Genomic DNA, 26778 nt, shown 5'->3' with positions numbered 1-26778 from the left:
TCAATTAATTAATTGTGATAGTACGGAATTGCTCTGTTTTTATGGGTAATTAATTGGGATATTTTTTATTTCTAAAAAAAAAAAAAATTAATGCAAGAGATTTGAAGCCCACACTACAGTTAAACCATACCGGTCTAAACTCCCAATCCCAAACCCGGTTCAACCACCGGTTTTTTCATACAAAATCTTCTTCCTTCACTTCCACTACTCCGTTTTCATTCATTCCTCCTCACTGCAAACCAACCTCAACTCTCTCATCTCTTCCTCCTTCAGATCCCAACCTTTTTCATTCACATTTCCCATCTCCCCTTACACCCCCCATCTCCCCTTACACCCCCCCTCACACTAACTAAAATCCTCACTATAAAACCAATGTCCTCTAACTAACTCCCCCTCCATAATCCAAATGGATTCCCCACCTTCTCAGCAACCGTCGTGGGGAAGATCACCAACCTTCTCCACCACCCATCTCAACCGCACAACCTCCACATCTTCCTCAACCTCTTCTCCATCTTTCTCCAAAGACTCTTCAACAATCCAATCTCTCTCCTCCATCCTCAACAACCCTCTCTCTTCCACCACAATCTCCTCTCCCGAATTCACCCCTATCTCCTCCACCAAATCCACCTCCACTCTCACCCGATCCGATTTCCTTCCTTATCTCTCTTCCATCTCCGATCCCTTCCACCGCTTCGACGAAATCCGCAAACACGCTAACAACGAGATCTCAACTATCTCCGACGACGGCGGTGCCGGAGAAGCACTCGTCGCGTGTCTCCGTGAAGTTCCGTCTCTTTACTTTAAACAAGATTTTCATCTCGAAGAAGGCGCTACGTTCCGTGCGGCGTGTCCGTTTTCGACTTTTGCTGAGAACGCGGTTTTGCAGGAGAAGCTTTCGCAGTATCTTGATGTGGTTGAGCTTCATCTTGTGAAGGAGATCTCGTTGAGATCGTCATCGTTCTTTGAAGCGCAGGGTGAGTTGCAGGATCTTAATGGGAAGATCGTGGAAGGATGTTCGAGGATTCGTGAATTGAAGGATACGGTTAGGCTTATTGATTCGGATTTGGTTGAGTCTGCGAGGCAGATTCAGTTGCTTAATGGTACAAGGACGAATTTGTTGGCGCTTCAGCAGAAACTTAGGCTCATACTATATGTTAATCAAGCACTCTCTGCTCTCAAATTGGTTCGTTTTTTGAATTTTTGTGTCAAGATTCTATGTTAATGTGTGTTAGATTTCGCTTTACAGTCCTCATTTTTAGATTTTGAGTTTTTTGATTCAATTCATTGATTTTAGAGTGAAGTGTTTAGGTTTTGGTGTTGTAAATGTTAGAAATTTTACTGAATAATGTTATTGAGAATTGTGGACCAATGTCACGTCAGCACTGATAACAATTACTGAAAATTGCATGATTGAACGTAATCACACATGTGTGTCGGACCCTGGACACGCCTTCCATTAGAAGTACTATCGGTGCTGCAGATATTCCAGTTAATCTTATGCAGTTTTAGTTCTGTTAGCTAGTGAATAATTCAGAGTTTTGAATTTCGAATGTTTTTATTTTGAATCAAGAATGGAGAGGTGTTAGTGCTGTAAATGTGGAAGCTATACTGAATAGGATTAATGGATTATTGAGATTTGTGGGGAAACTATTTGCAGTTTTCTTTGGGTTGTTGTAGTAGCAGTTCTGTGAGCTTTTAATTAATCAATATATTCAACAGGTTTCTTTGAAAAGTAGTATGGCGATAATTTTGTTTGATTTTCCTATGTTTCCTTTATTATTTTAGTCGTTTTTATGAATGTTTGACAACTGGAAATCCATTTTAAGTTGATATATTTTGCTGTGATACAGCTTGTTGCATCTGCAGATTGTGCTGGAGCACTGGATGTAACTGATGATTTGCAACATTTGCTGGTATACTTTAATTATTATATGATAACTACTACTTCTTGTTTTCATGATCGTAGACTTAGTTTTGTTCTTTATCTTTTCATCAGCACTATATGTGTTTGACCTATCATGATTAGCGATGTATCTTAAGTCTTGACTTATTATGATTTTTAGTTTAGTCAACTTAATAGAATATGATGGAGAACTCAACAGAAGTAATTCCTAAATTTTATTCAGTTCAAAAAATCCTAGGTACAATGTAGTAGGTATCCTCTACTTAGAATATATTTTCCCCTACAATTGTAATTGCTTTGAAGCATTAAAATTAGAAAGAAGGTTTATGTTGATTCCATTATCTATATTGATCACGATATATTTACTTTGTGATATGCGGAGGTACTGCATTATGTTCCTTTTCTTTGCATAAGCACTGAACATGTTTAGATGTTACCAGATCTTATCGTGGATGGGTAATGTCTTAGTAAATGTGTGTGTAGCTGATATCAATCAGTGTTTGGGTAGCAGATACCAATCATAATATTGAATTGTGCCAGTTTCCTTTTAAGTTACAGCTGACATCAATTACTTACAGTGTCGAACTTACCTAGTTTCCTTTTTAGTCTGTTAATGGCACAGTCTATGTTTTAACATCAATGGGATTCCTGAAGGACGATAAGAAAATTTTATGCTAATTTTAGTCTTATTGTTTCTTGTAACTTTGGTAGGATGGAGACGAGCTCACTGGCTTGCATTGCTTCCGTCATCTTAGAGATAATGTGACAGGCTTTATAGAATCCATAAACAGGTACACCTTTTTTGATGTCCTGATCTATCAAGATTGTGTATTCCGTTAACCTGCATCTGAAAATTCATTTGACAGTGTTTTCTACTGCTTTTTGATCCCCTGTAATAATGGGAAGAGAATAAGGTTGAATTATAAGGTTTCTTGGGATCATGGTTGTCAAAATCGAGATCCCGCTAAAGATCGTTGGGGTATAGAAAGAGCGTAGATCGTAGGATCGTACCAAGGATCGTAAGATCCCACCTAATAGACAAAATTATAAAAGAAACTTAAAAAAATAGCCTTTCATAAAAAAATACTCTCATTAACCATAATTGTCATTGAATGAATAATTGAAACAGTTACAATTTCAGAGAAAAACTTTCATTAACCATAATTGTCATTGAATAATAATTGGAACAGTTACAATTTCAGAGAAAAAGAGGAGAAAAATTCCCAATTTCTAAACAAAATGATTCAATTAAACACCAATAACTCCCAAAAAAACGAAATTAATGGTATAATTAGACCTTTTCAAGTGAAAACGGGTCAAAATCGAACCGAAACGGGTCGAATTCATGCTGGCTGGTGCCGGGTCAACCCTAGTCGGGTCGGGTCATCAACCTCTGACCCGGGTCAAAAACCATTGCAGAAAACGCAGAAGAGCGCCGATTCTGCGATCTTCCGCTTTTCCTCGGCGCGCCGGCCGCTCCGCCGTCGTTTCCGATCTCGTAACCGCTCCAGATCGGTGATGGCCGTCGGAATCGCAAAATCGTACGATCTTGGGTGTTAGATCGCGATTTTGACAACCTTGCTTGGGATAGCTCTGTTTTTGCTTTTGATCTTTAGATGGTGATGAATCCTATGGCTTTGATGGGTTGAAAAAATGTTTCGGGCTTGCATTGCACTTGGCTTATCTGTGAAATCTTTTGTTCTTATGGTAGAAAAATAAATTGTTTTGATAAAGAAGTAGGGGGATGCAACCTTTGAAAATCAATATGCCATCCTAAAAGAAACAGAAGTGAAAAATAAGACAGTGGAGAAAGATGAATCCACATTTATCAAGTTTACCAATCTGACTCTCAGAGTCCTTAAGCACCATATAAGAAGCCAAAAGCACCCATTTAAGTGTCAATATTTTATTTTTTTGAAAGAACAGTCAATATTTAAAAGTAGTGAATTTTAACTTAGGTTTATAAGAAGGGAAATGTTAACTTGTGCCTTTAAGGCACAAGTTAAAAAGCTAAATATAGAAATATTTTCTTGAAACTTATGCATTCAATATCGTAAAAGTTTAATAATTTATATTTTCAATACAAGATTTATTTCTTATTTCTTTTTATAGTTACTTAACTTGTGCCCTTAGGGCACAAGTTAACATGACCCTTATAAGAATTTGTATATAAATTCTTGCCTAGATTTTGAATATATAAATTTATAAGAATAGGTGCCTGTGGATACAAAACATTTGTACCGCATGAATCTGGTTCAGTCAGCTGCTGATTATTCGGGTTGGTGTATCCAAGTAAAACACATCATTTTGATTGATAAGAAAGAAAAGAGAGATACAGAATAATAGAGAAACGAAGCAGCAATTGAGATCAAGATAGCCAGGATCGAGTCCCAGCACGTAGGATCGCACGATCTTACGTGCTTTCCCCACCCAAACGAGCTGCGACCTTGATCTAGGTCGTTTTTGCCATTTTTTTGGTCAGGATCAAGTTTCTGCAGCAGAAACGCAAGAAAAAACGTGCTACGCTGGCCAATCTGGGCTGGGTTTCGCAAACCGGGTCGGGTCAAAAATAAAACCCGGTTTTATATGTAAAAACGAACTGCGTTTCTTTCATCTTCAACTTTGCTAAACCCTAGCCAAGCGGCGGCCGTGATTCCATCTCCCTTTTCCGGTGAAGTTTTCACCGTCGTTCCCTCTCTTCCATCACCTAACCTTGTTTTCGTTCACTTTCATCCACTAAAACTCAGTTTTTCACATTACCCATAACTCTCTGCTTTTTTTCCTCCCTTATCTCTGGTCTCTGCTATGATTTTGAATAATGATGATGATTATGACTCATTAATGTGTAGTTTAATGCACTTAAGTTTTTTTATTTTTATGTTTTTGAGTGTGTATGTATATGTGAAATTACAATTTTGCCCTTGAGTGGGTTCTTACGAACCGTGTTACCTTTCACCGGCCGTTCGAACCTACGTAGAAACTCGTTCCTGACTACATTGATTGAGATGGTAGATATTGTGATTTATTGTGGCCTGTAAACAAAAAATCATCAACAAATGGATTAATTCTTTATCTTGGTTTGGATAAAAGATGGTTGTTATTGTGTTTTTTTGTGGCTTGCAAACAAGTAATCCTAATTATCAACTGGGAAAGTTCAGGAGTATATTTTTTTGCTTGTCGCTTTTAAATTTGTTTAAGGGTTGGTCTTAACAAACTACATTTGTATCTTTTTATTTCGGTTTCGTATATGATTCGAACTAAATTCATCCACGTTGCTTTATTTTAAAATGTTTTAAACTTATGCTTATTTAAAACATGTTTTCTTTGTCCATCAATGCTTGTAACTTTGAAATCTTGAGTTTTGGTAATGATACTAGTGGTAAAAAAGGATTGTATATTTTTGAAGAAAAACCACAAGTTGTGTTATGTATCGGATGTTTAGTAATGTATTGTTTTATTTTTGTAGCATTCTTTCAGCAGAGTTTATTCGAGCTTCTTTACACGATGCTGCAGAATCAGATGTGATAATTTTATCTAAAGCTAAATCAAGAGCTTCCCTGCTGATGAACGGAAAAGATGATGAAGTAAGATCGTATCTTAAATTACTTTTATCCTTAACACTTCCTTTTTGTTTTGTCTCTTTTATTTTATATGAATCTTGTGCTGGAGATCTGTCGATTGTTTACCATTATTATGTTATAGAGAGGGTACTGCCACAGGGATTTCTTCATGTAAAATGTAGTTGGCATATTTTAAAGTGAACTGTACTGTCAAGTTGTCAAACTCTAGTCGAGAGTATACCTAATATATAAGATGTTAAAAAAAAGTATACCTAATATACAAATAATATTAAAAAACTTTACACATATATAAGGGAAATGTTAAAGAGTTCCCCCGGGCACTCTTTAAGACCTTTAAATGGTAAATTTTTTTGAAAATTTGTCTAATCAATATAATCACATTAACACGCCAATAATCCAACATTACAAATTCATAATAAGGCTTAAATGCACATTTCACCCCCTAACTTCTAAAATGTAGCGATTTTGGCTCCCTTTTAAAAGAAATAGCCAAACCCCCCCCCCCCCCCCCCCCCCCCTCATGTTTAGGCTCTTTTGCAAAACACTAATTTTGACCAGGTCAATACTATGTGTCACACCATCTGTGTATTTTTTGAATTCAAAAAAAGGAAAAGCCATGTGTGTATTTATAGAATTAAAAATAATAATTAATGATGAAATAAAATAAATGGAAAAGGAAAAAAGGGGAGAGCACGTGTTTTCTCCTTCACCATCTCCTTTCCTCTCTCTCAACCCTCTCCCTAACCTCCATCAATATAGTAGCAACCATAAACCACAACTCTCCAATTTCATCCCCTTTCACTACACGTTCACCAGCTCATCCACAATTTTTTTTTTCCAAATGACTCATAAACCCACCCACACTTTTGTGACTCAAAATCTCACTTTGATCAACACATTCCTCAACCACCACCAACCCCTTTTCCTTCATTCTCTCTACCAACTCAACACCCAATACCTCATCTAACCTCAGTTATACATCTTCTTTGTCAACAATCTTATCCTTAACTACCCACAAAAATTTATGTCCACTTTTCATCAACCCTTTTTGAATCTCTCTCATTTGGTCCCTTCCCAACACAGCTCTGCTTTCAAACCAAACATAAACCACAAACCTAATAGGTGCTCATCTGATGATGTTTCCTTTTGATTTTCTTTCTCAAGTTCAAGATGAACAAAAGGACAAACACCAGAAACAGATAGTGACTCTGATTGAAATGAGAAAGGAAAGAGGGAAGACATCAGAGATAAAAACAGAGATGAATAGTCAAAGTGCAGAGATCAAAGGAGGGAGAAGGTGAGTTGACTCACAAAGGGTTTGAAACTTTGAACTCGTGAGGACTGGGTTGAGAATCATATCTGCGATAGAGGACTTGAAATTGGCATGGAAGGGGTGAAACCATGGAGGCTCCATTATCCGATGGTAGAACCGGCCTTCGTAAGTGAATGGGTGCGGTTTCGTGGTGGTCGGAATCGCAAAGGGGGGGAACCACCATGGTAGAACCGTCCTCCATAGTGAAAGTGATTTTCATATTAGTGATTTTTCAGACTCCGCTCTTTGCCCTGTGCAGTATCAGGTTTTAAATTAAGTTCGAAAAACATGAGTTTAAAGGAGTGTTTGACTTCCAAATAGGTTTGTTAAGGATTGACTTGTGATTCACGTGAAGCATAGTAGTCAATAGCGGCGCTATAGCGGCGAATAGCGGCCGCGCGGTGCGGTGCGGTCCCGGACCGCTATGCAATAAGCCATAGCGTAGCGTTATGAGATAGCGGCGCAATAGCGGCCGCAACACTGCATAGCGGTTTTGCAGTCTAGCACCGCTATTTCATTTTACCTGAAAATACAAGTTTGTCCTTGGTTTTTAAAAAAAAACAAGGGTATTTTTGTCATTTTCGTCAAACCCTAATAACTTCAATTTCTCTCTTCATTCTTTCATTCTTTACAGCCGCATCTTCTCATCTCAAAAACGCATCTCATCTTCTCACTGTTCATCTTCTCAAAACCGCATCAAACGGCAGATCTGTTCATCTTCTCCTTACAGCCGCCGTTCCTCAGGTTTGCTCTCTTCTATAAATCTTCCTTTCTGTTTTGTTCATAAACATATCACAATATGTTTTGTTCTTCCTCTCTGTTTTGTTCTTCCTCTGTTTTGTTCATAAACGTATCACAATCTGTTCATAAACATATCCTCTGTTTTGTTCTTCCTCTCTGTTTTCTCATGAATGATTGAAAAAAACACAAATGACTTCGGTTATCTGTGAGATCTCTATGATAAACTCTACTCTCAGACGCAGGACACATTTAGTTCAATCTTTCTCTGTTGTTTTCCTCTACTGTTTTGTTCATCCTCTATTCTGCTCTCTGTTTCCTTATTTTTGTTGTTTTTGTGGACAACACAGTCATGGCAGCATCAGGTTCTGGTGTTCAATCAAACTCTTTGTCTGTTGACTCATGTGCTCAAAGACATAAGCGGACCGGTGATAATCTCGACATTGCTTGGCAATTTAATCACTGGAAGGATTTGAATGATAAGAAAAAGATTTACTGTGATTTATGAATGTGTCATGAGATTTGAATGTTATATTTAATTTTATATTAGATATATGTTTGTTTATAATTTATAGTATTATTTATATAATTTGTCCACAAAAGTGATGAAATAGCGGTCATAGCGCTAGGCGCTATCCCGCTATAGCATTTTTGGGGTCGGCCGCTACGCGCCGCTATCCGCTATTAACTACTATGACGTGAAGAATCCAAAGTCTAAACTCTTCTGTGTTGGAAGTAGTTAAGTAGTTGAAATAAGTATAAGTAGCAGGATACATGAAGGTATTGTTGATTCTTGATACCTTAAGCACAAATGCACAAATGCACAATGATAAATATTTTCATCGAGCACTCTTGCATTTAATCCAATGTTTGAGAAGCTGAAATCTCAAAATGTTATGTTGCGTGGATTGTGTTCTTTCTGTTATTATATTTTCTTGGGTGTGCATCCGTGTTTTTGATAAATATTATTTCTCAATTGTGATGTTTTGAGGATGCAAATTTTGATCTAATCTCTTCCTAATCATAACCAGGCAAAGTTAGAAGAAGAAACAACCAATTTCAAAGATAGTCTTCTCCCTACTGTAATTGGCTTGCTTAGAACAGTGAGTATTAGCTGCATTTACTCTAAAAATATTTGTTGTTTATGTTAGTTCAATTTCTATATCATGTCATGAGAGTTTGAATAATACCTTTGATTGATGAAAAATCTTCACTAAGATCCATGCAACTAGTTATTCTTTTGTATTTTTGAGGATATGCTGTTCCTTTATCCTTCGTAGTGATTTGTGAACGCTTGGCATTTGGTAACAGATATATGAGGATAAGATAAGAGACAGAAAAAATCGTCTGAGATCTGGTACCATAAAAATAATTGATGAACTATGTTGCACACAGAAACAACACCTTGAAAGTTTCATCTTTATGCTGCCAATGTAATTCTTCTGAAACTCCTCGTGATTGATTCTAATTGTGCTATGTGAGGCACGGAATCTGAAAACCTTGGAGTGGCAGAGCCGCAGAGGTAGTCTTGGCAACAAGTTATTTTATGTGGAGTTGGGAATACTAACACCACACAATTATAATCCATTAATTAGGTGGTGGCTATTTGTTGTTTCCTCATGCCATCTATACTTTCATCTTATTAACTGAAATTTTCCTCGAAGCCCTTTTTGTTGTACAGACCACAGAGCAGTAAACTATGTATATGATACAATAACAACCAAGTTTTATCCATCTAGGTGGTGTAAGGGATATAAATTAATTGGACAACTGTTCCTAACATGCACTATTTCAAAAATAATAATTGTACATTTGACTGCCATTAATTGATGCATCTCTTTCTTGGAGGGAATATGTTGACTTGGAATCAAAATAAATTTGCCCATGAAGATTTAAGTTTATCTTGTCTACAAAGTATTCCAAATTCCCTGGTCCCCCTAACATTCGTAATTTAGGATATTAAGATTTCACATGTTTTGTGGGGAGAGACCTATGAGATATGTTTATGATTCCTAAAGCTTTTCAGTTTATTTTTTGGAATTTATTCCTTGTTCTTTTAGCTTCTAGAAATGCACACTATGCTCCTTTCTTGAATGAGTCTTAGGATTGTTAGATGATATTATACTATTTTCCCCAGGTAATCGAAAATTTGGTTTTCTGGAATTTAGCTTGATTTGGTTTTATGGTTTTCTTATTTTCAGGCTAAACTTCCCTCTGTTCTGAGGATCTATCGAGACACACTGACTGCTGATATGAAGAGTGCTATTAAAACTGCCGTTGCTGAGTTGCTTCCAGTTATTGCTGCTCGAGCTTCAGAATCGGAGTTCTTTTCTGGAGACAGAGCTGTAGAGGCAGATGGTGAGAATTTCTTTAGCATAACTATTGATATTTGGCTATCAGAAATTAATTCTTATATATGGGTTGAGGGTTAAATTATTATTTTCACTGTTACATTAATAACTCAAACATAATTTTCGTGTGGATCCAACCATTGAATAGTAACAATTTGTTGCATTGTTTATTTATGTCACATCTTATATATATATATATATATATATATATATATATATATATATATATATATATATATATATATATATATATATATATATATATGGTCACTATTATAAGTAAATTTCTACTTTTTAGATTCATTCAATAAATGATTCAATAAATGATGTATGTGGTCTACAATATAGACCACATACATAATTTATTGAATGAACCTAAAAAGTTAAAATTTGCTTATAATAGTGACCGGAGGGAGTATACACACACACACACACACATATACATATATATACACCCATATAGGGTTTTGCTAGAAGCCATCCATGAAGGTGTCTTTTAGCAATCCACACCTCAAGGTATGATTTCCACTTTTTAGGTATAACTTTGCTAAAAGACACATTCATAAAAATTAGTTGGTGTCTTTTAGCAAATGCTCATAGAATAACTTGCTAAAAGACACCTTCATAAAAGGTGTCTTCTAGCAAAACTCATATATATATATATAGGGCATATCAAATGAGGACCTCTTAAAATGAGAGATGAGAGGAACAATTAATACCCATTAGATTTAAAAGAACGGTTCAGATCTTTTGCTCTCTTAAAAGTTAAAATTGCACCTCCTGTAGTTGTCTCATCTACGAAGTGTCTAATTTTCCAGCACTGACTTTCCATCTTCTCTCCCAAGCGATACCCCTTTCTCCTGGGTTATTCTTTCTTTCTTGCAGCTCTCCAATTTCAAGCGATGAACGACATGATTGGTTGATAAATTCTTCAATTTAATCACGTTTCATCCTGTTTTGAGGTGTCTAATTTCCTCAATTCCCCCTTCTACTGTTTTCCCTTTCTTAGAAAACTTTCAATTGTCCATAGATATTCATGAATGAAAAACAATGAAAATTCCTATATTCTTCTAATCCATTGTTTAAAGGAAACAATTTAATTTGATTTGAATTTTTTATTAAAGTCTGGTGGTTCAAATTGTAAGCCACAAGTACGAAAACCTAAATCCATATTCCAATTTAAAATTCAAAAGTGAAGAATATGGGAAGAGATATATATTAATATCAGGGATGGATGGGTTGTGTAAAGAACATGCAAATTATCAAATAACAGTGGAATACAATTATGGAAAACGAAGCAATGAAGTAAGAGGAAGGGGAGTTGCAGGAACGAAGCAGGTACAAAAGGGTAGCGCTACCATACATGATACTTTTTAAACAAAATTTAATCACAGCCTTTGATTTTAATCCATGGCTAATATTTGATCCTCTCATCCTCTCACATGATATATCCCCTATATATATATATATATATATATATATATATATATATATATATATATATATATATATATATATATATATATATATATATATATATACACACACTTTTCTTTTATAAGCACTTTTCTACTTTCAACTTTCTAATGTTTAATAGTGACTCAGGTGGTGGTGCTTCACTTGCTAGCAAGTTAAAGAGTCTGTCATCTGATTGCTTTGTCCATCTTTTGAGTGCTATTTTCATGATTGTACAGGTAATTTGTACTTGACTTTTGTTGTGTCCATCTAGACTATAATTCTTGTATATTTTGAAATGTATTATCGACAACACACATTAATGATATCTTGCCGGCATTGCTGAGATGCACAGACTCTGCAATTAAGGAAAATTTGAAAATGTCACCTTGCTTTATAAACCATCTGTTTCTTCTTCTTGCTTGGCTGTATTATTGTTAATTCGCTTACTGGACTCATTGTTTTCTACCAATTTAAATAGGGTGCTTTATTGATAGTAATGAAAATGGTGAAATAGTAGTAGAGAGAGTTTCTCTAACTACTCCCTGAGCAAAGCTCCGACACAACTCAGAGAGGAATCCTACTCTGGCCCTAACAGAAAACTTTTTTTTTTTGAAGAAACAAAAATGAATTATAATACCATGAACAACGTAATTGTTGAAGCACAAGGCGCGCCCTAACAGAAAACTTATTCCTAATGGACCTCTTATTATTTAATCCTAACTATTCCCCTTTACATACAGATAAAGAGAACATTCTATTATTTAACCCTAATGGGCCTCTTATTATTTAATCCTAATGGACCACTTACTAATAATCAACTTAACCTAATTAATCACCTACTAATTTCTTAAAACATCCTCTCGTATGTCCTAACAACATGCATAGTCAGAAACATTTTCTCTTCCCATCATTTTCCTGATAATGCTGAGTAAAGTTGCATAAAAAATCAATTTCCCTACTATTTAGAAGTATGTTGTAAGTTTTAGCAGATAGGAGTGATGGTTTGCAATTCCACTCCATTTCATTCTTTGTTTTTTAAGTTACGGAACAATTGGAAACTCCAAAAAAATTTGATCCTGGACACTAGAAATTGTTGATATGAGTGTTGTAGTGTAAGGAAGAAAAAGGTCAAACATGGTAAAGCATTAAAAGAGAAGTCTTGTACCTAGTGGTCCTCCCGTATTATTCATAATTAGGGAACATTACTTAGGAAACACCTATATGGAAAGTAAGTACCTAAAGGTAGCGTTTCCACGTTGAAGAAACTTCCATTGGAGATTAGAAGCATTGATTGTTCCCAAGTGTTGAGATATTGTAAAATAGTCTTGGTACCAGTTTAGATATTATCCGATTGTATTCCTGGGATTCTTTGCTATTTTCTCCTTTTAGTTGATTATCTTCCCTAATCTTTCGCGATTAATTAGGTTAGCCTCATGTATGTGTGTGTGTGTGTTTGCGTTTTTTTGTTTAATGGCAAATATTAGTCGCTAGTTGTTAGATTAGTTTTTCTCCTTCGTCCGGGTTTGAACCCAAGTCCTCCAACTCCTTATCTCTTAGTTCAAACCAGTTGAGCTACCCAAACCCTTTTTGCGTGTGTATTACAAAAGTCACTAATGGATTGAAAGTTTATATGATATAAATCATTTTTATAAGTGTTTTTCTAAATCTATAGTCATTTGATTTGACATTTCGAATCACATATCAAATTAAATTAGATTTACAAAAATGCAATTGCAGAAAAAATCTTTACGATATAAGCTTTGAATCCAAAAATGAATTTTGTTTTATAAGTATTTGATAAAAAATTTATTGAGAACTGTAACACTACCCAATTGTTACACTGGTGTAATGTGATTCCTCCTCATCTCTCAATATATATATAGCCCATTATTATATGCTCCTTTTGCAATTTTCACATATATTAAAAAAATAAGAAAAGTGGGTAGTTCCCTCGAAACAAAACAAAAGTGGGGAGTGTTGTACCAAAATAAAAAAAAAAAGTGGGTATTGTATTCAATGTATCTATTTTGTGTATAGATGTTCCTAAAATACCATTTTGTTTATGGATGTGTTCAACTCTGACACCTCATCTCCCAAAACATTTAGTAGTATTAATTGTGTGTATTTGAAAAATAAAATAAATGTATCTAGTAATTTGAAATGGGGCTTATATTACGGACACTTTTTTTTTTTTTGTCTGGAATAAAGGAGCTTATATTGAGGAACAAAGGTAGTAATGTATATAGAACATTCTCCTTCCATTGATACATGAAAATACAGTTTATTTTCAATTACTATTGGTATTCATAGCAAGGTTCTTAAGCCCTATTCTTTGTGTCCTCAAGGGTAACCTAGTTTTTAGTTCGGTGATGCCCAAAGAGAAACCTTGCTATTGATATCATTTTGAATATAAATATTTCTCATTAACTATGAAAAGGGATGAACAAATATTTTTATACACGTGAGATGGAATCTAAATAGGAATATTATCCTATCATTAATCCTACTGGATACTAGCAAATCTTGATATAATCAATCTTAATATCTCAACACATATGATGTATATGCTTCACCTCAAGGGGGCATGTCGGGATATTGTAACATTATATTTAGATAATATCCTGATTGTGTTTCTGGTATTATTTCCCAAGTGTCCTTTTTAGTTATTTTTTATTCCTTAACCGGTAGGGATTGATCAGGTTAACTTCTTGTATACATGTTGTACATTCTCCTTTCCTTGATACATGAAAATACAATATATTTTCAATCTGAAGTCCGATCATTATGCTCTATGCTATTTTTGAAGTGATCGTGATCTTCATGTAACTCCTTGAGTGTTTAGTTTTGTTTCTTTATATATGTGAGAATCTGAAATCTGAGTTATATCAAATCTTGAATAAGAGATAAAAGAGAGACATATGATGAAAACTGTGCGTCTGAATAGCACTACGGAAGATTTATTATATAGGAGTTAAGTAACTTAGAGACTAAGCTAGGATATATTTACTGAAGGAATATTCTAAATAATATTCTATGCTAAGTAACTGAGAGAGTAAGGTAAAATATATTTACAATGTAAATATAATTATCTACTATTTATTTAAATATCAACATCAACAAATATCACATGTACATGAATCAAAATGCTCCCTGGTTTAGAAATTCTTATATTTTGTCTTGACAATCTTGTGGTGTTTGCTTAAGTTTTATAATACTTAGAACAGTGAAACCTAAAGACATTTTATTCATGGCAGACAAGGTTTGCATCCACGAATTCTGCAATTACAGGACTTGAACTTTTCCATATGTTAGATTGGTTTTAATAGCATTAGAATATATTGTATGCTGTATAGTTTTTACTGCATAATTTTGTCTCTTGGTACATTAAACCTTCATTATCAATGGCTATTACCCAAGAAAGGGATAATTGACTATTATGCCAACTTGTTATGTTAAAACTTACATGTGTTTATCTTCCTAGGGAGACTCTATGTATTGGCTATATTTCATGTACAAGAATAGGTATTATGTATCAAGGGTTACAGCCATGTTACTGAAATTTACTTTTCCAATGGTTTGCACTTTATCAGCTTTTGTAAGAGTGATGTAATAAGATTTTTTTTCTTTTTAGTGATTGCAGGCACATTTAGTGCGGGCGGCTGAAGTGAAAAAAGCCATTGAATGGATTTTGAGCAACTGCGATGGTCATTATGCTTCTGATTCAGTTGCTGCAGCAATTGCGCATGGTGCTGCAGCTGCAGAAATATCCCAAGAAAGTGAGGTTCATGGTTCCACATTTTTGCCATATTCACCTCAAAAGAATGTTGCCAAGGGTCCATCTTTTCAAGGAAAAGCAATAGATGCTGTGAGCTCCTCAAATATGTCAAAAAATTTCAGGTTAAATATAGGCTCTTTGTTCTAATACACTTGTAATGGAAAGTTTTTCTGGATTCTTTTGTGTTTAGATTGGAAAAAGCATGTAATTTATGATGTAGGAGCTAATTTTCCTCTCACAGAAACACCTAAACTCACTAATGGAGTATAGAAATGAAATACTAGTTTTAAGTTAATAGAAATGATAAATAGTTGTATTGAAATGAAATACTTATTGTTTTGTGCAAAATATTTTTCTTTTCTCTTATAAGTTTGAACTGTTGATTCTTTATTGAATGGTGGCAAATGTAATATATTGAACGAGGACTATTCCTTTATAGAATCCTTATTCGTAGGAACTCTTTTTAAACACCAGAACACTATTTATATGTCAAAAGCCAGTTAACTCGAAAGTTCAATCTGATAGGTGAAGAAGGTACACAAAGTTTTATACTAAAAGCATTATGGATCTGTCCTATCATTTTAAAAACCAGGCTACAAAAAACTAAATAGGACAAAATTGTGAGAGGAAAATTAAAAGAAAAATGAGCTAGAATACTGTTTAAGTGCCACTACTTTCTGTTCCCTTAAGACTTGATTGATTTGCCACATTCAGGAGTAGTAAAACCATCTATATTCTATAGCATGCATGTATAATATATCTGGGACATTTTCTTGTTGCCGACATTATCTTTTGCAAACATACTATCATCCATCCCCTTAACAATGTTGAATCCTTATGGTGATACTCCTCTCAAATGTTTTATCTTATCTTGTTTAGTCCTTCAGTAGTAATTTTTCTGTTTTAGAGGCTGCTAGGATTGAAGTACTGTATTTATTTTACTGGTTACTAATAACTAATTGCTCTTATGTAATCTTCTCTCTTAAAAAATATGATAATGGGGGTTAAGACCATGATATGGAGTCCACTAGATGCTTGTAAAGTTAGTACATGGATTATATAATTATAAAATAAATTATACTTTGATCTAGTATGCTTTCTGCCATTACTTTTGTATTTTAACTGCTGCCCAATTTATTTCATGTTCTCAAAAAATCTGGTCCTAAACAGAGCTGATGTATTGCGAGAAAACGCAGAAGCTGTGTTTGCAGCATGTGATGCTGCTCATGGAAGATGGGCAAAGCTTCTGGGGGTCCGTGCTACTCTCCATCCTAGGTTGAAACTGCAGGAGTTTCTAACTGTTTACAACATCACCCATGAGTTCATTACAGCTACAGAAAAAGTACATATTTTCATTTTGGTTTAAAGTTTAGATTTCAAATGTGGTTTTAGTTCCCTGATTGAACTCCCAAATTAAAACTAACAGATTGGTGGAAGATTGGGATACAGCATCCGTGGGATACTGCATTCACAGGCCAAGGCTTTTATTGATTGTCAGCATGATTCTCGGGTCAGTTTAAATTTGGTGCTTTCCGTTGTTATATATTATTTCCTCAAAAAACTGTTCATCTCTATTAATATCCCTTGCTTTGCATTTAGGTGTCAAAAATTATTGCAGTGCTTGAACAGGAAACATGGGTGGAGATATATGTTCCTGATGAATTTCAATCCATTATCAATACGCTTTTTCCATTGGATGCATTGTCTTCTGGGGACCCTAATGGTGTTGTAGAAGATAATTCAAACAGTTACCATGATTTGGTGACTAACACTGATGCTCGGCCGATGGCAGACACTGGACAGTCAAATGCTGAACAGAATGTTGAGCGGACTGATTCCACCGATGAATCTAAGAAACCAAATAGAGGTCATAGTAAATCGTTAGAGAGTATCAGCACTGAGAAAGATCAGAAAAAATCTGCATCTCAACCTCTTTACTACAAAGGTGTTGGTTATCACATGGTAAACTGGTTAGTCATCTGGACTGAACTTTGTTTTCTTTTTGCCCCCTATTGTATGCAACTTCTATTCATTGTGTCTGCTATTCGTCTCTCTCTCTCTCTCTCTCTCTCTCTCTCTCTCTCTCTCTCTCTCTTAATATGCTTGTGTAGGCATACTCAAGTATTTTATATTATTATTACTATTATTATTATTATTAGTCCTTCTGTTCCATAATAATTGTTACATTTGCGAAAATGAATTTGCCCCCAAAATTGTTATTTTTCAGTTTTCAATGTAACATTAATTACTTTTTTTTTCTTTCCAATTATGCCCTCTAATTAGTATCGAGTGTATCGCTCCCAAGTTATTATTTTCAACTTTCGGTTTACGATAATGAGAATCAACCAATAGTTAATACGGTTAATTTGATAAAATTGTTCTCTTTTCATCATTTATAATTTCTCCCATTTTAGCCCTCAGCTGTGAGAATGCATTTAAAGTACTTCAATATCTTCTGTTTGCTTCCAGTGGCTTGATATTGCTCAAGATGTTGTCAGAATACATTGATATGAACAACCTTTTGCCAGCACTATCTTCAGAAGTGGTTCACCGTGTGGTAGAAATCTTGAATCGTTTCAACACAAAAACATGTGAACTTGTGCTTGGGGCTAAAGCAATGCAGGTACTACTTGTATCGTTCTCTGAATTTTTGGATCCTTTTATATATAAAAACTATTTTTATAAATAAGATGCATATATCTAGAGCAACGTCCAAGTGATTTCTGCAAAAGAGTTTAGGTATTCCTCTATCTCTTTTAGTTTGACCATTATCCATCTCAACACTCATTATCATTTCCAATACAATAATTTGTTCTCTTGTTGCCCTTCACTGCCCAACATTCAACACCATAGGGAAAAATGGTCTTATAAGCTCATAAAGACAATTGTTTGACTCAATAAGTTAGAATCAATTTTCAGGGGCTGCTCCTTTCTTTCATCCTGTTCCAATCTTCTCATCCACGCTTCCATTTTGTTTTTTTTTTTTAAATAAATATTAGAAGCTCCAAGGATCTGAGCTCTTTGATGCCAATTTGATAAAAACCAAATATATTCATATCTGAAATAGAAAATAATGGAGCTCTGCAATTTACAATCTGAGGCATATCCCTCTGTAACTGTACAACAGAAAGCAAAATATAGAAATGCAGAAACGAAGAAGACAGTTGGATTAGTATCCTTCCTCAAGCCAAAATATTTCAAATAAAACCATTCTATTACCAAGAAAAAAGAAGATAGGTTGCCATAACCGTTACCCAAAATATTTTCATACCCCCTCATACTGTTACCCCGCCCCCTCTCTCTCCTCTCCAAAACTCATTCTATTATTACAGAATTCTCGCATTCTCTCTCTCTTCAATCCCCTTACCCCACGTGCCCCATTCTGTTATTTCTCCCCCCACATTAATAATGGACCTTTCATTATTAGTGACCCTATCAGATTTCAACTAATGTGTTAATGAAACCCAGCTTGGGGAGCATATATTGAGTCATTTCATATCAGCTTATATATTGTCCTGCACCGGAAAGAAACCGCAGGACAATGCTGAGTTCAAAAATTTACGGCTTTCAAACAGTGTGCATCATTTCGTTAAACTATATACTAAGTAAATGCTGCAGCTGTTGATTTTTTCGGCTTTCGAACAGTTTTGCTTAACGAACTTGATCCCATTTCAATTAACTTAGAGCTTTGTCATTCTTTTGGTTTCTAATTTTTTCTAAATTTTGTTCAGGTGTCTGGTTTGAAGTCCATCACCTCTAAACACCTGGCGCTGGCAAGTCAAGTCATTAGCTTCATACATGCTATTATTCCTGGTACAAATTCGGTCACCTGTATTAAGTTTTTTGAATGTGTTTGTATCACAAGAGTTTCTGATTATGAAATTGTTGTTACATGGTCGAAATTATAACGTTGTTCTTCATTTCTGGTGTAAGAAATTCGGCAGATTCTTTTTCGGAAAGTTCCAGAGAATAGAAAATTGCTATTGCTTTCAGAGATTGATCGAGTTGCGCAGGTACATACCTAATCCCTTTTTCGCCTTCCTCCATCTGATAGAGTAGACTTATGCAGATGCTGTTTGATTTTAGTTGCATTTTTCAACGAATATCTTTGCTGGAAGTATTATCTTTTCTTTCTTTTCCTGCTTATAGGGGATGAATATTTAAGATTTACAATTCCTCATATAAGGTGAAAATTTACATAGTAGTGTATTAAGTGGAAATAGATTTTCCATGTAGTCTCCCTTGCAATGATTCTCCAATCCCTGTACTTTTCCTTTGGGTGGAAAAAAGAAATATTGTAATAGAGGAAGGGGCAAATTAATAGAGATTATGTTAGGAACCCGAATTAAAGAGAAACAAAAGAAATAGTATTATTGATTGAAAAGAAAAGATCAACCCTCTGTAATCCTAGAGCAATAGCTCCTCAGAGAAGAGACATCTCTCTCTACCCAAAAACCAATAAGGTTCCTAACTGAATAATTCTCAATCTCCCTACTGTTGTGGCCAAATGGTCTTATTTATATAAACTAAGGGCATAAACTGCCTGTAACCGCTCCTAATCAATACAAATTACTGCCTAAACTGCCTAACTGCTCCTAATCAATACAAATATGGCATATTATACAAAATGCTAACTGCTCCTAAATAACTATATATTAAAATAGAGAAATGATATTTGAACATCCATTTAGTGACAACTTTTGCAACAACTTTCTCTCTCATACTCACATTACTTTTTACTTTATCTCTCTATTGCTATGGTTTCCGTGCCAATACCACTTTTTTCTTTGTAAAATATGGTTGTCAAATAAGTTGTCACCAATTTGGTTGTTCAAATAACACTCCTCATTAAAATAACTGACTGCATCGGCAGTTACCCTATCAATACCACCCGATACCTAACAGATTATTTGGGTTTGTAAAGTCTAAAGTGCTGAGTAACTGAAGGAAATGACAAAATGTGATAGAAAATGGAAGTGAACATAAATATATAAAATAGACAGAAGTCTGTGAAGCTTACAATTAAATGCGATGACATGTATTCTACAGAGTGCAAGTCTTGCACAAGAAATTATATCTTTTAGGGTGTGTTTGGTTGAGAGAAGAAATTGAGAAGAGAGAGAGAGGTGAGAAAGAGTATAAGAAGAGAGAAAGAGGTGAGAAATAGAGTAGATTTGATGTAGTGTTTGGTATAAGAGAAAGAGAAGAGAAATAGAGAAGAGAGGTGTTGATTGTTAGCAAAAGTACCCTTGATTTAATTTATTTTTTTTATAAAATCAATTTTTATTAACTTAATTAATTTTAGGGTTAATTATGTTTCTAGTCCCTATAAAATAGCGACCTTGTAAGTTTAGTCCCTACTTAATTTTAATAGCATTTTTAGTCCCTATAAAAAAAATTTACTTATAATTTTAGTCCCTGCTAAAACAAAGTTTGATTAATTATCCTAAAACTCTTAAATTTTTGAACGATTTTTTTGAGACAAGATTAGAACACTATGAAAGGTTCGTTTACTAAAATTTAGAATTTTCTGACATGAAATGAATTAAATATGAATTTTTTAAAACGACAAAAGTTAAAGATAAAAAGTAATAAAATCTGGATGTAGAAATCAAATTTTGCGATAATTTTTTGCGGACGAACTTTTAGTAATGTTCTAAACATGTCTGCAAAAAATTGTTCAAAAATTTAAGAGTTTAAGCATAAATTAAACAAATTTGAATTGAGTAGGGACTAATACTCAGTGCAGAAAAACAAAATTAGGGACTAAAAATGCTATTAAAATTAAGTAGGGACTAAACTTACAAGGTCGCTATTTTATAGGGACTAGAAACATAATTAACCCTTAATTTTAATATTAATTTATTATAATTAATTTAATTATTTAAACAGAATAATAACATATCGTAAAAAATAGTCAACTTAACATTTTTTTAAAATTTAATTAGTCAATTAAATAATCTAACATACCTTTAGTTTTAAAAAAATTTGAAATATACAATTTTTTTGAGAGAGACATGGTGATGGGTAGTTGTGTAAATAATGGTGTTTCTTCCCATTTCTTCCCATCAGTGGAGAGAAACAAAAAGTGGGTGGGTCCTACCATATTTAATCTCTGCTGTCTTTCTTTGGTGCACCAAACAATAGAAATTGTGTATTTCTCCCCTATCTCTCTCTTTGCTTTCTCTTTCGCATGTATTTCTCTCGCACCAAACACACGGTTAACAACATGGGTGCATTTAAGCTGAAGGTCAATAGTTCGGATTTTGTAGCCTTTGTTCAATTTTTGGGTTTGACAAAATGTTTGGGAACCGGAACAAGGACAGGCAAGGAACTTGTATATCCACTAGATAATTTTTTTTAGAAACTTCTTTTCTATACTGATTTCATCATGTTCAAACTCATTAATCTCATCATCTATGAAATTCAACACCCTTTATGATGGCTTTTAATTGTTTCTGCATGTTCGTACCAGTTGAGTAGAGTTTAGAATGATCAACTTGTATTTCACAAAAGGGATGAACAAATATATACACGAGAGAATCTCTCAAAACAAGGAAAAGAAATAATCTATGGACACAGTATAAAAAATATTAATAGAGATAATATTATAGTCATGACTATAATCAACTGTATCAAATGTCATTTTTTCCCCTCAAATATCTTTTCTTCCTTTACTCCCATTTTAATATATAAAACAAATTTGTTTCATTTTGTTTGCAAGTAAACTTCAAAATATTTTAAGAATGTTTCTTTTGTGACATTTAGTTACTTTCATATCTTTTCATTCCAGGATTATAAAGTCCATAGAGATGAAATACATACTAAATTGGTTCAGATAATGCGAGAAAGATTATTAGTCCATTTGCGTGGGTTGCCTCAAATTGTTGAGAGTTGGAATAGACCTGAGGATGCTGATCCCCAGCCTAGTCAATTTGCTCGGTCCCTTACAAAGGTAAATCATTGGGCTGATCCACAAAGATGATTGTTATACTTGGATTTCATGTCTACGTTTTTTACTTCCACTTTTGAAAGACCATTTTTCTTCCTATAATGTTTTTCTGTTAATCCTCGTTCCTTAAGTTTTTCCATATGTTATAGTTTTTATCAGTTCATTTTATTTGTACATTGTAACTCTTTTCTATGTTAGTTACTGATTATTAATATCTACTTTCGTATGGGCATCTACATATACATTAGTTCTCTGTCAAGTTTTTTGGTTATCTCATGGGCCTCGCTATCAAAACTATCTTCTGTTAGAGTTTTTGATTATTACGAAGGCTTCACTTTTGAAAACCATCTTATTAATTTTTATCACTTAAACTATTAAGTGATCGCAATACCCCAGTATTGGTTGGTTAAATAAGTTAGTCCATTGGTTAACTGCAAGTGGTTAATTCGGTTTGACATATATTAAATGGTATCTGTGAGGATTCTGTTTACTTTGTCTCTGTAACTTGCGAGGACTGTAACTATACTTTTTTGCCTTAATATTATGTGTTTGTATATATGATTTACATAGAAATCATTCTATCTGTTAAGTTGGCTGAGCTTCAAGAAATTTCTAAAGACAAATTATGGAACATGTAACTAACTGATGTGCTTCTAGATTTGATGGAACTGGTGCTTTGAAATTGATTATTTTTTTGAGCTCTGCTCTCATGGCCAATCTGTCACAAAAGAAATCTCATAGTTAGAAACTATTTGTTTTGTTAATTTGATGCTAGGAAGTTGGATTCCTCCAGCGTGTTCTATCTCGAACCTTGAATGAAGATGATGTTCAGGCAATTTTCAGGTAAGAACCTCGGAAATCTCCTTGTTTCCCTTATTCTGATATTTTGATTAAACAAATGTGATATCGAGATTTCCAAAGTATGTGGCACCCATTATTTCCAATGTTGGGATGATTGATGAAACAGTGGGTATTTTATTGCTTTCTCCAGGGTGACTGACTGCTGCTAGGTCTTAGGTGTAAGTAGTTGATAAAGAAACATGTTTGTTCTGAAATACTTGTAGTAGAGCATAGTAGGTCTTAGAAATTTGTTTGCTGGATATGAATCTTACATTGCAGAGTGCAAACTAATGTATTTAACTATCATGTGACTTCCCAATCATCTCTTGGACTGGTATTAATCCTGCATAGATTGTGCGACTAAATTTCCTGGATTTGTATTCTTGTATATGATGAATACAGCTGTCAATTTTTGCGTGTTGTTTCCATTTAAAGGGAAAGTAATTTAGGCTGTTGCTTTCACAGCTTACAAAGAAAATTGATTTTATGATGAATTCCTACAATTTGCTCCTTAAATTTTCTATTTTTCAGGCAAGTGGTCGTTATCTTTCACTCTCAAATTTCAGAAGCATTTTCAAGATTTGATATAAGCACTTCACAAGCACAGAATAGGTATTTACTTTTACGAAGACCAAAATTTTTTAGACTCTCAAGAATGCATCATTTCTAATTATTCCTCCATCTTGCTAGGTTATATCGGGACATCAAACATATTCTTCAATGCATACGGTCATTGCCATCGGGTGATTTAAGTAAATCTGATACCCCTAACTGGGGTCAGCTGGATGAATTCTTGGTGCAAAGATTTGGGAATGATGATGTTCAGTAAACTGTATTGTAGAGTAACACCTCATTGCTTTTGTGAGAAGGCTAACCTACTTTAGAGGATGTTGGGGTGTTTAAACCTTCTTCACTCTGCATTTTTGTGTAACACTAAGTCGAGGTAATGTTATTGCTAAATTTTGATTACCTATGACTTATGCATATGATCCTTGTTTCTCGATAAGTGTAAATTTGAATGAAGGGCCAGTGTGTCTGACTTGGAGTTGTTTCACTTTCAGATAAAATAATCCAGATTTAGTGCTATGAAAATATAGTTTTTTTTTGTAACAATACTATGCATGACATTAATTTAATGTATATTGCAACAAATTATTAGACGAAGATTATTGAATGATAACTCATCAAAATGAACAAAAAAATTATAAACTTTATATTCTTGCAGGCAGGTTTGTTAGTTTGACAGTTGACTATGTCAATTTCATTTGTATTTGGTCAACTGGCTGATATATTCGGCTAAGAGTTTGTATTGGTAAATGGTAATAAAACAATGGTGTTTGTAAAAGGCCAGTTAGCAAATCCAGTAGGCTTGGTGGCATATTTCCGATTGTTGTTTGTTGCATGGATAATAAGAGACCTGACAGAAAACATGTATTTTTCCTTCTTATTTTTCTGAAGTAGATTTCTGATATAATTTTTCCTACCCAATTAGTTAATGATATCTTATTTGAGTTGTTATAAAGTGCGCATGTGTGTATTAGCATACAAATGGTTTTCATTAGCTTTATAATACTGAATTTGAATTCTACTTCGTTCTTTTTTTTTTCCAGGCCTTTGGTAGATATACAAATTATGTATCATTTATGAGCATTGTGTAGCCGTGATTGGTCATTTTGCAGAAGTTCTGTAGCAGGCACTGTTGATATTCAATTCTTGGTAGCTGTTTCATAATTGTAATGTTAAGATGAAAATAGTTATGAATTAGTAAATGAGTGAATTCTCTTCCTCTTATTCTCTTCTTCCTTACAGCCATGGATATTAATGCATCAATATTGTGTACATGATTCGAGATATCTATAGTGAGATTACTAAACTGTGTGCTATTTGAGGGCATACATCGGTTCCCTTAATAAAGAAAGCTCCTTGAGTAACAAAACCCTTTCTCTTCAATTGTATTGTGTGTATGTACATTTTTAAAGGTTTATGGAGACAACCAGTGCAAGTGAAAACAAGATATGACAATTGAATAGAAAACCAAACATGTTAATATTCTTCTATTTGAACATGAACATGGTGTTGCACTAGATAAAACATGAAACCAATCATAAGAATCCCAATTGTCTTGTGTGTATATACATTTTTACTTCTATGTGGAATTCATGTTTTAACTAGTGCAACACCATGTTTATCTTTAAAACTAATTTCAAATAGAAGTATTTGTTTATCTACAGCTCGTTGTGTTACAGCACTATCTTGTTGGGAAATTGCTCCTCACTTTCATTTTTGCTCCCACACACTGCAAAAATACTAAAATAGTCCAACGGCAGTTAACTGCCGCTGGGCAAATGCTGCTGTGGAGTGAGCGGAGCAAAAATGAAAGTGAGAAGAGTTGCTTTCATCTTGTTGGATCAACTATTTCATAAGTATATACACCCTCTGAGCTATAACACATGCTGTCCTTTTCTTTTTAATTTTCCTCCTTCAATTTATTTCCCTGCTTTGTCTGTAGCCTTCTTAGCTTTCTTACACAGCTTCTTACTCTTTTTATTGCGAATAAACATGTTTATAAGATTTATCTCGAGGGAAAATTTTCTATCTATTGGGGGGTCATATTTGGTTCGAGTGATTTGTCTAAACAATTTTGTGCAGAAGTTACCTGGTTCACATTAAAAAACAGATATATCACATTTTATTAAACATAGATTTGATAAAAATCTAACGGTTGCCTCACCTGTTTACTTCTTACTCAAAATTCTTACTGTTTAATCATATATTAAATATTTTGACTTCATTATCAATTACAAAGAAAAATATTAAATAAAATCGATTAAATTAATTTAATAAATGGTGTATTGTAAAACATCTATAAAAAATTTAAAACTAAAACACTGTTGTGGTCTTCATAAATACTTGAAAATTTGTCTTAGATCTCCATGACACCATGTGAGTTGAATCGGCCCTGTGTTTTTTTCCTTCCAAATTCTCCGTTTACATGAAAATAGTTAAGTTTTTATTGTATTATGAGCCATTAGGAATAATTAACTTTTAATTCTCTTGACTAATGAATTAGGAGCCATTCGGTATAAAAGTATTTTTAAGGACTTTAAAATATTTCATTCAACCCTCGGTATGAAAAACCTCAATGTGGGAGACACTGCAACCCGTTTTTCTCTCTTCTCTCATTTTCGTTTGCCCATTCTATTACCTTTTCTTGCTGCGGTGTGGCTTGAGTGCAACTCGTGGACATACCAGGTGTATGAGTGATATATATTTCGTTCTTTGGTGGCTTCAACTAAAAGTCATACATCAATTTCATGAAATAAACAAATAATGATCGGACGATTTTTAATATTTATGAAAATTTAAATGTCCAAAATAGGTTAATTTAATTCAATTAAGTTGAGAGTAATAATTTTTAAACTTATATAATTTATGGAATTGAAGTCTTTTAAAATAAGGGTAAAACTGAAAAATAATAAATTAATAATTAATTCTATTCAATCCATTGTTCAAACAATAGAATAGAACGAGAAATTTATCCTATTTATTTATGAAAATTTAAATGTCCAAAATAGGTTAATTCAATTAAGTTGAGAGTAATTTTTAAACTTATATAATTTATGGAATTGAAGTGTTTTAAAATAAGTTTAAAACTGAAAAATAAAAAAATAATAAATAATTCTATTCAACCCATTGTTCAAACAATAGAATAGAACGAGAAATTTATTCTGCTTCATTTAAAGTACCCAAACAATCCAATCCATTGTGTTCAGCCAACTCTTTTCTGTTCAATATTAAACATTCATTTTAAAATATCCAAATAGAGTCTACAAGAGGAAATATAAGTAGTGAGTCAAGCATATAATCA

The 26778-nt window shown here is 33.9% G+C and overlaps 1 protein-coding gene and 1 long non-coding RNA gene across 3 annotated transcripts; both read left to right on the top strand.

Moving 5' to 3' along the window:
* The first annotated feature begins 221 nt into the window (after nt 1-221).
* On the top strand, nt 222-24846 carry VPS54. 2 transcript variants are annotated; one of them, XM_085744535.1, is made up of 19 exons: nt 222-1183; nt 1851-1913; nt 2615-2694; nt 5370-5487; nt 8566-8637; nt 9736-9892; nt 11491-11579; nt 14984-15240; nt 16289-16460; nt 16545-16628; nt 16718-17088; nt 17588-17741; nt 18850-18931; nt 19063-19131; nt 21912-22073; nt 22846-22913; nt 23442-23522; nt 23601-23853; nt 24521-24846. In XM_085744535.1, the coding sequence occupies exons 1-14, from the start codon at nt 407-409 to the stop codon at nt 19089-19091; spliced, it is 2505 nt and encodes an 834-aa protein (XP_085600661.1). In that variant the 5' UTR covers nt 222-406; the 3' UTR covers nt 19092-19131; nt 21912-22073; nt 22846-22913; nt 23442-23522; nt 23601-23853; nt 24521-24846. The 2 variants fall into 2 exon arrangements, with proteins under 2 accessions (XP_085600661.1, XP_085600660.1); XM_085744534.1 differs by having other exon boundaries at nt 19052-19131.
* Nucleotides 7401-8102, top strand: LOC146946452 (uncharacterized). The gene is made up of 2 exons (XR_015026759.1): nt 7401-7540; nt 7885-8102. It is a non-coding gene; the product is annotated as an uncharacterized LOC146946452 (long non-coding RNA).
* Nucleotides 24847-26778: the final 1932 nt, after the last annotated feature.

The sequence above is a fragment of the Medicago sativa genome, chromosome 2 (genome assembly GCF_051527215.1).
Source record: "Medicago sativa cultivar Bolivia chromosome 2, Bolivia_mono, whole genome shotgun sequence".
Classification (NCBI taxonomy): domain Eukaryota; kingdom Viridiplantae; phylum Streptophyta; class Magnoliopsida; order Fabales; family Fabaceae; genus Medicago; species Medicago sativa.
The sequence above is the reverse complement of the archived record's forward strand: the minus strand, read 5'-3'. Positions and strand labels throughout refer to the sequence as shown.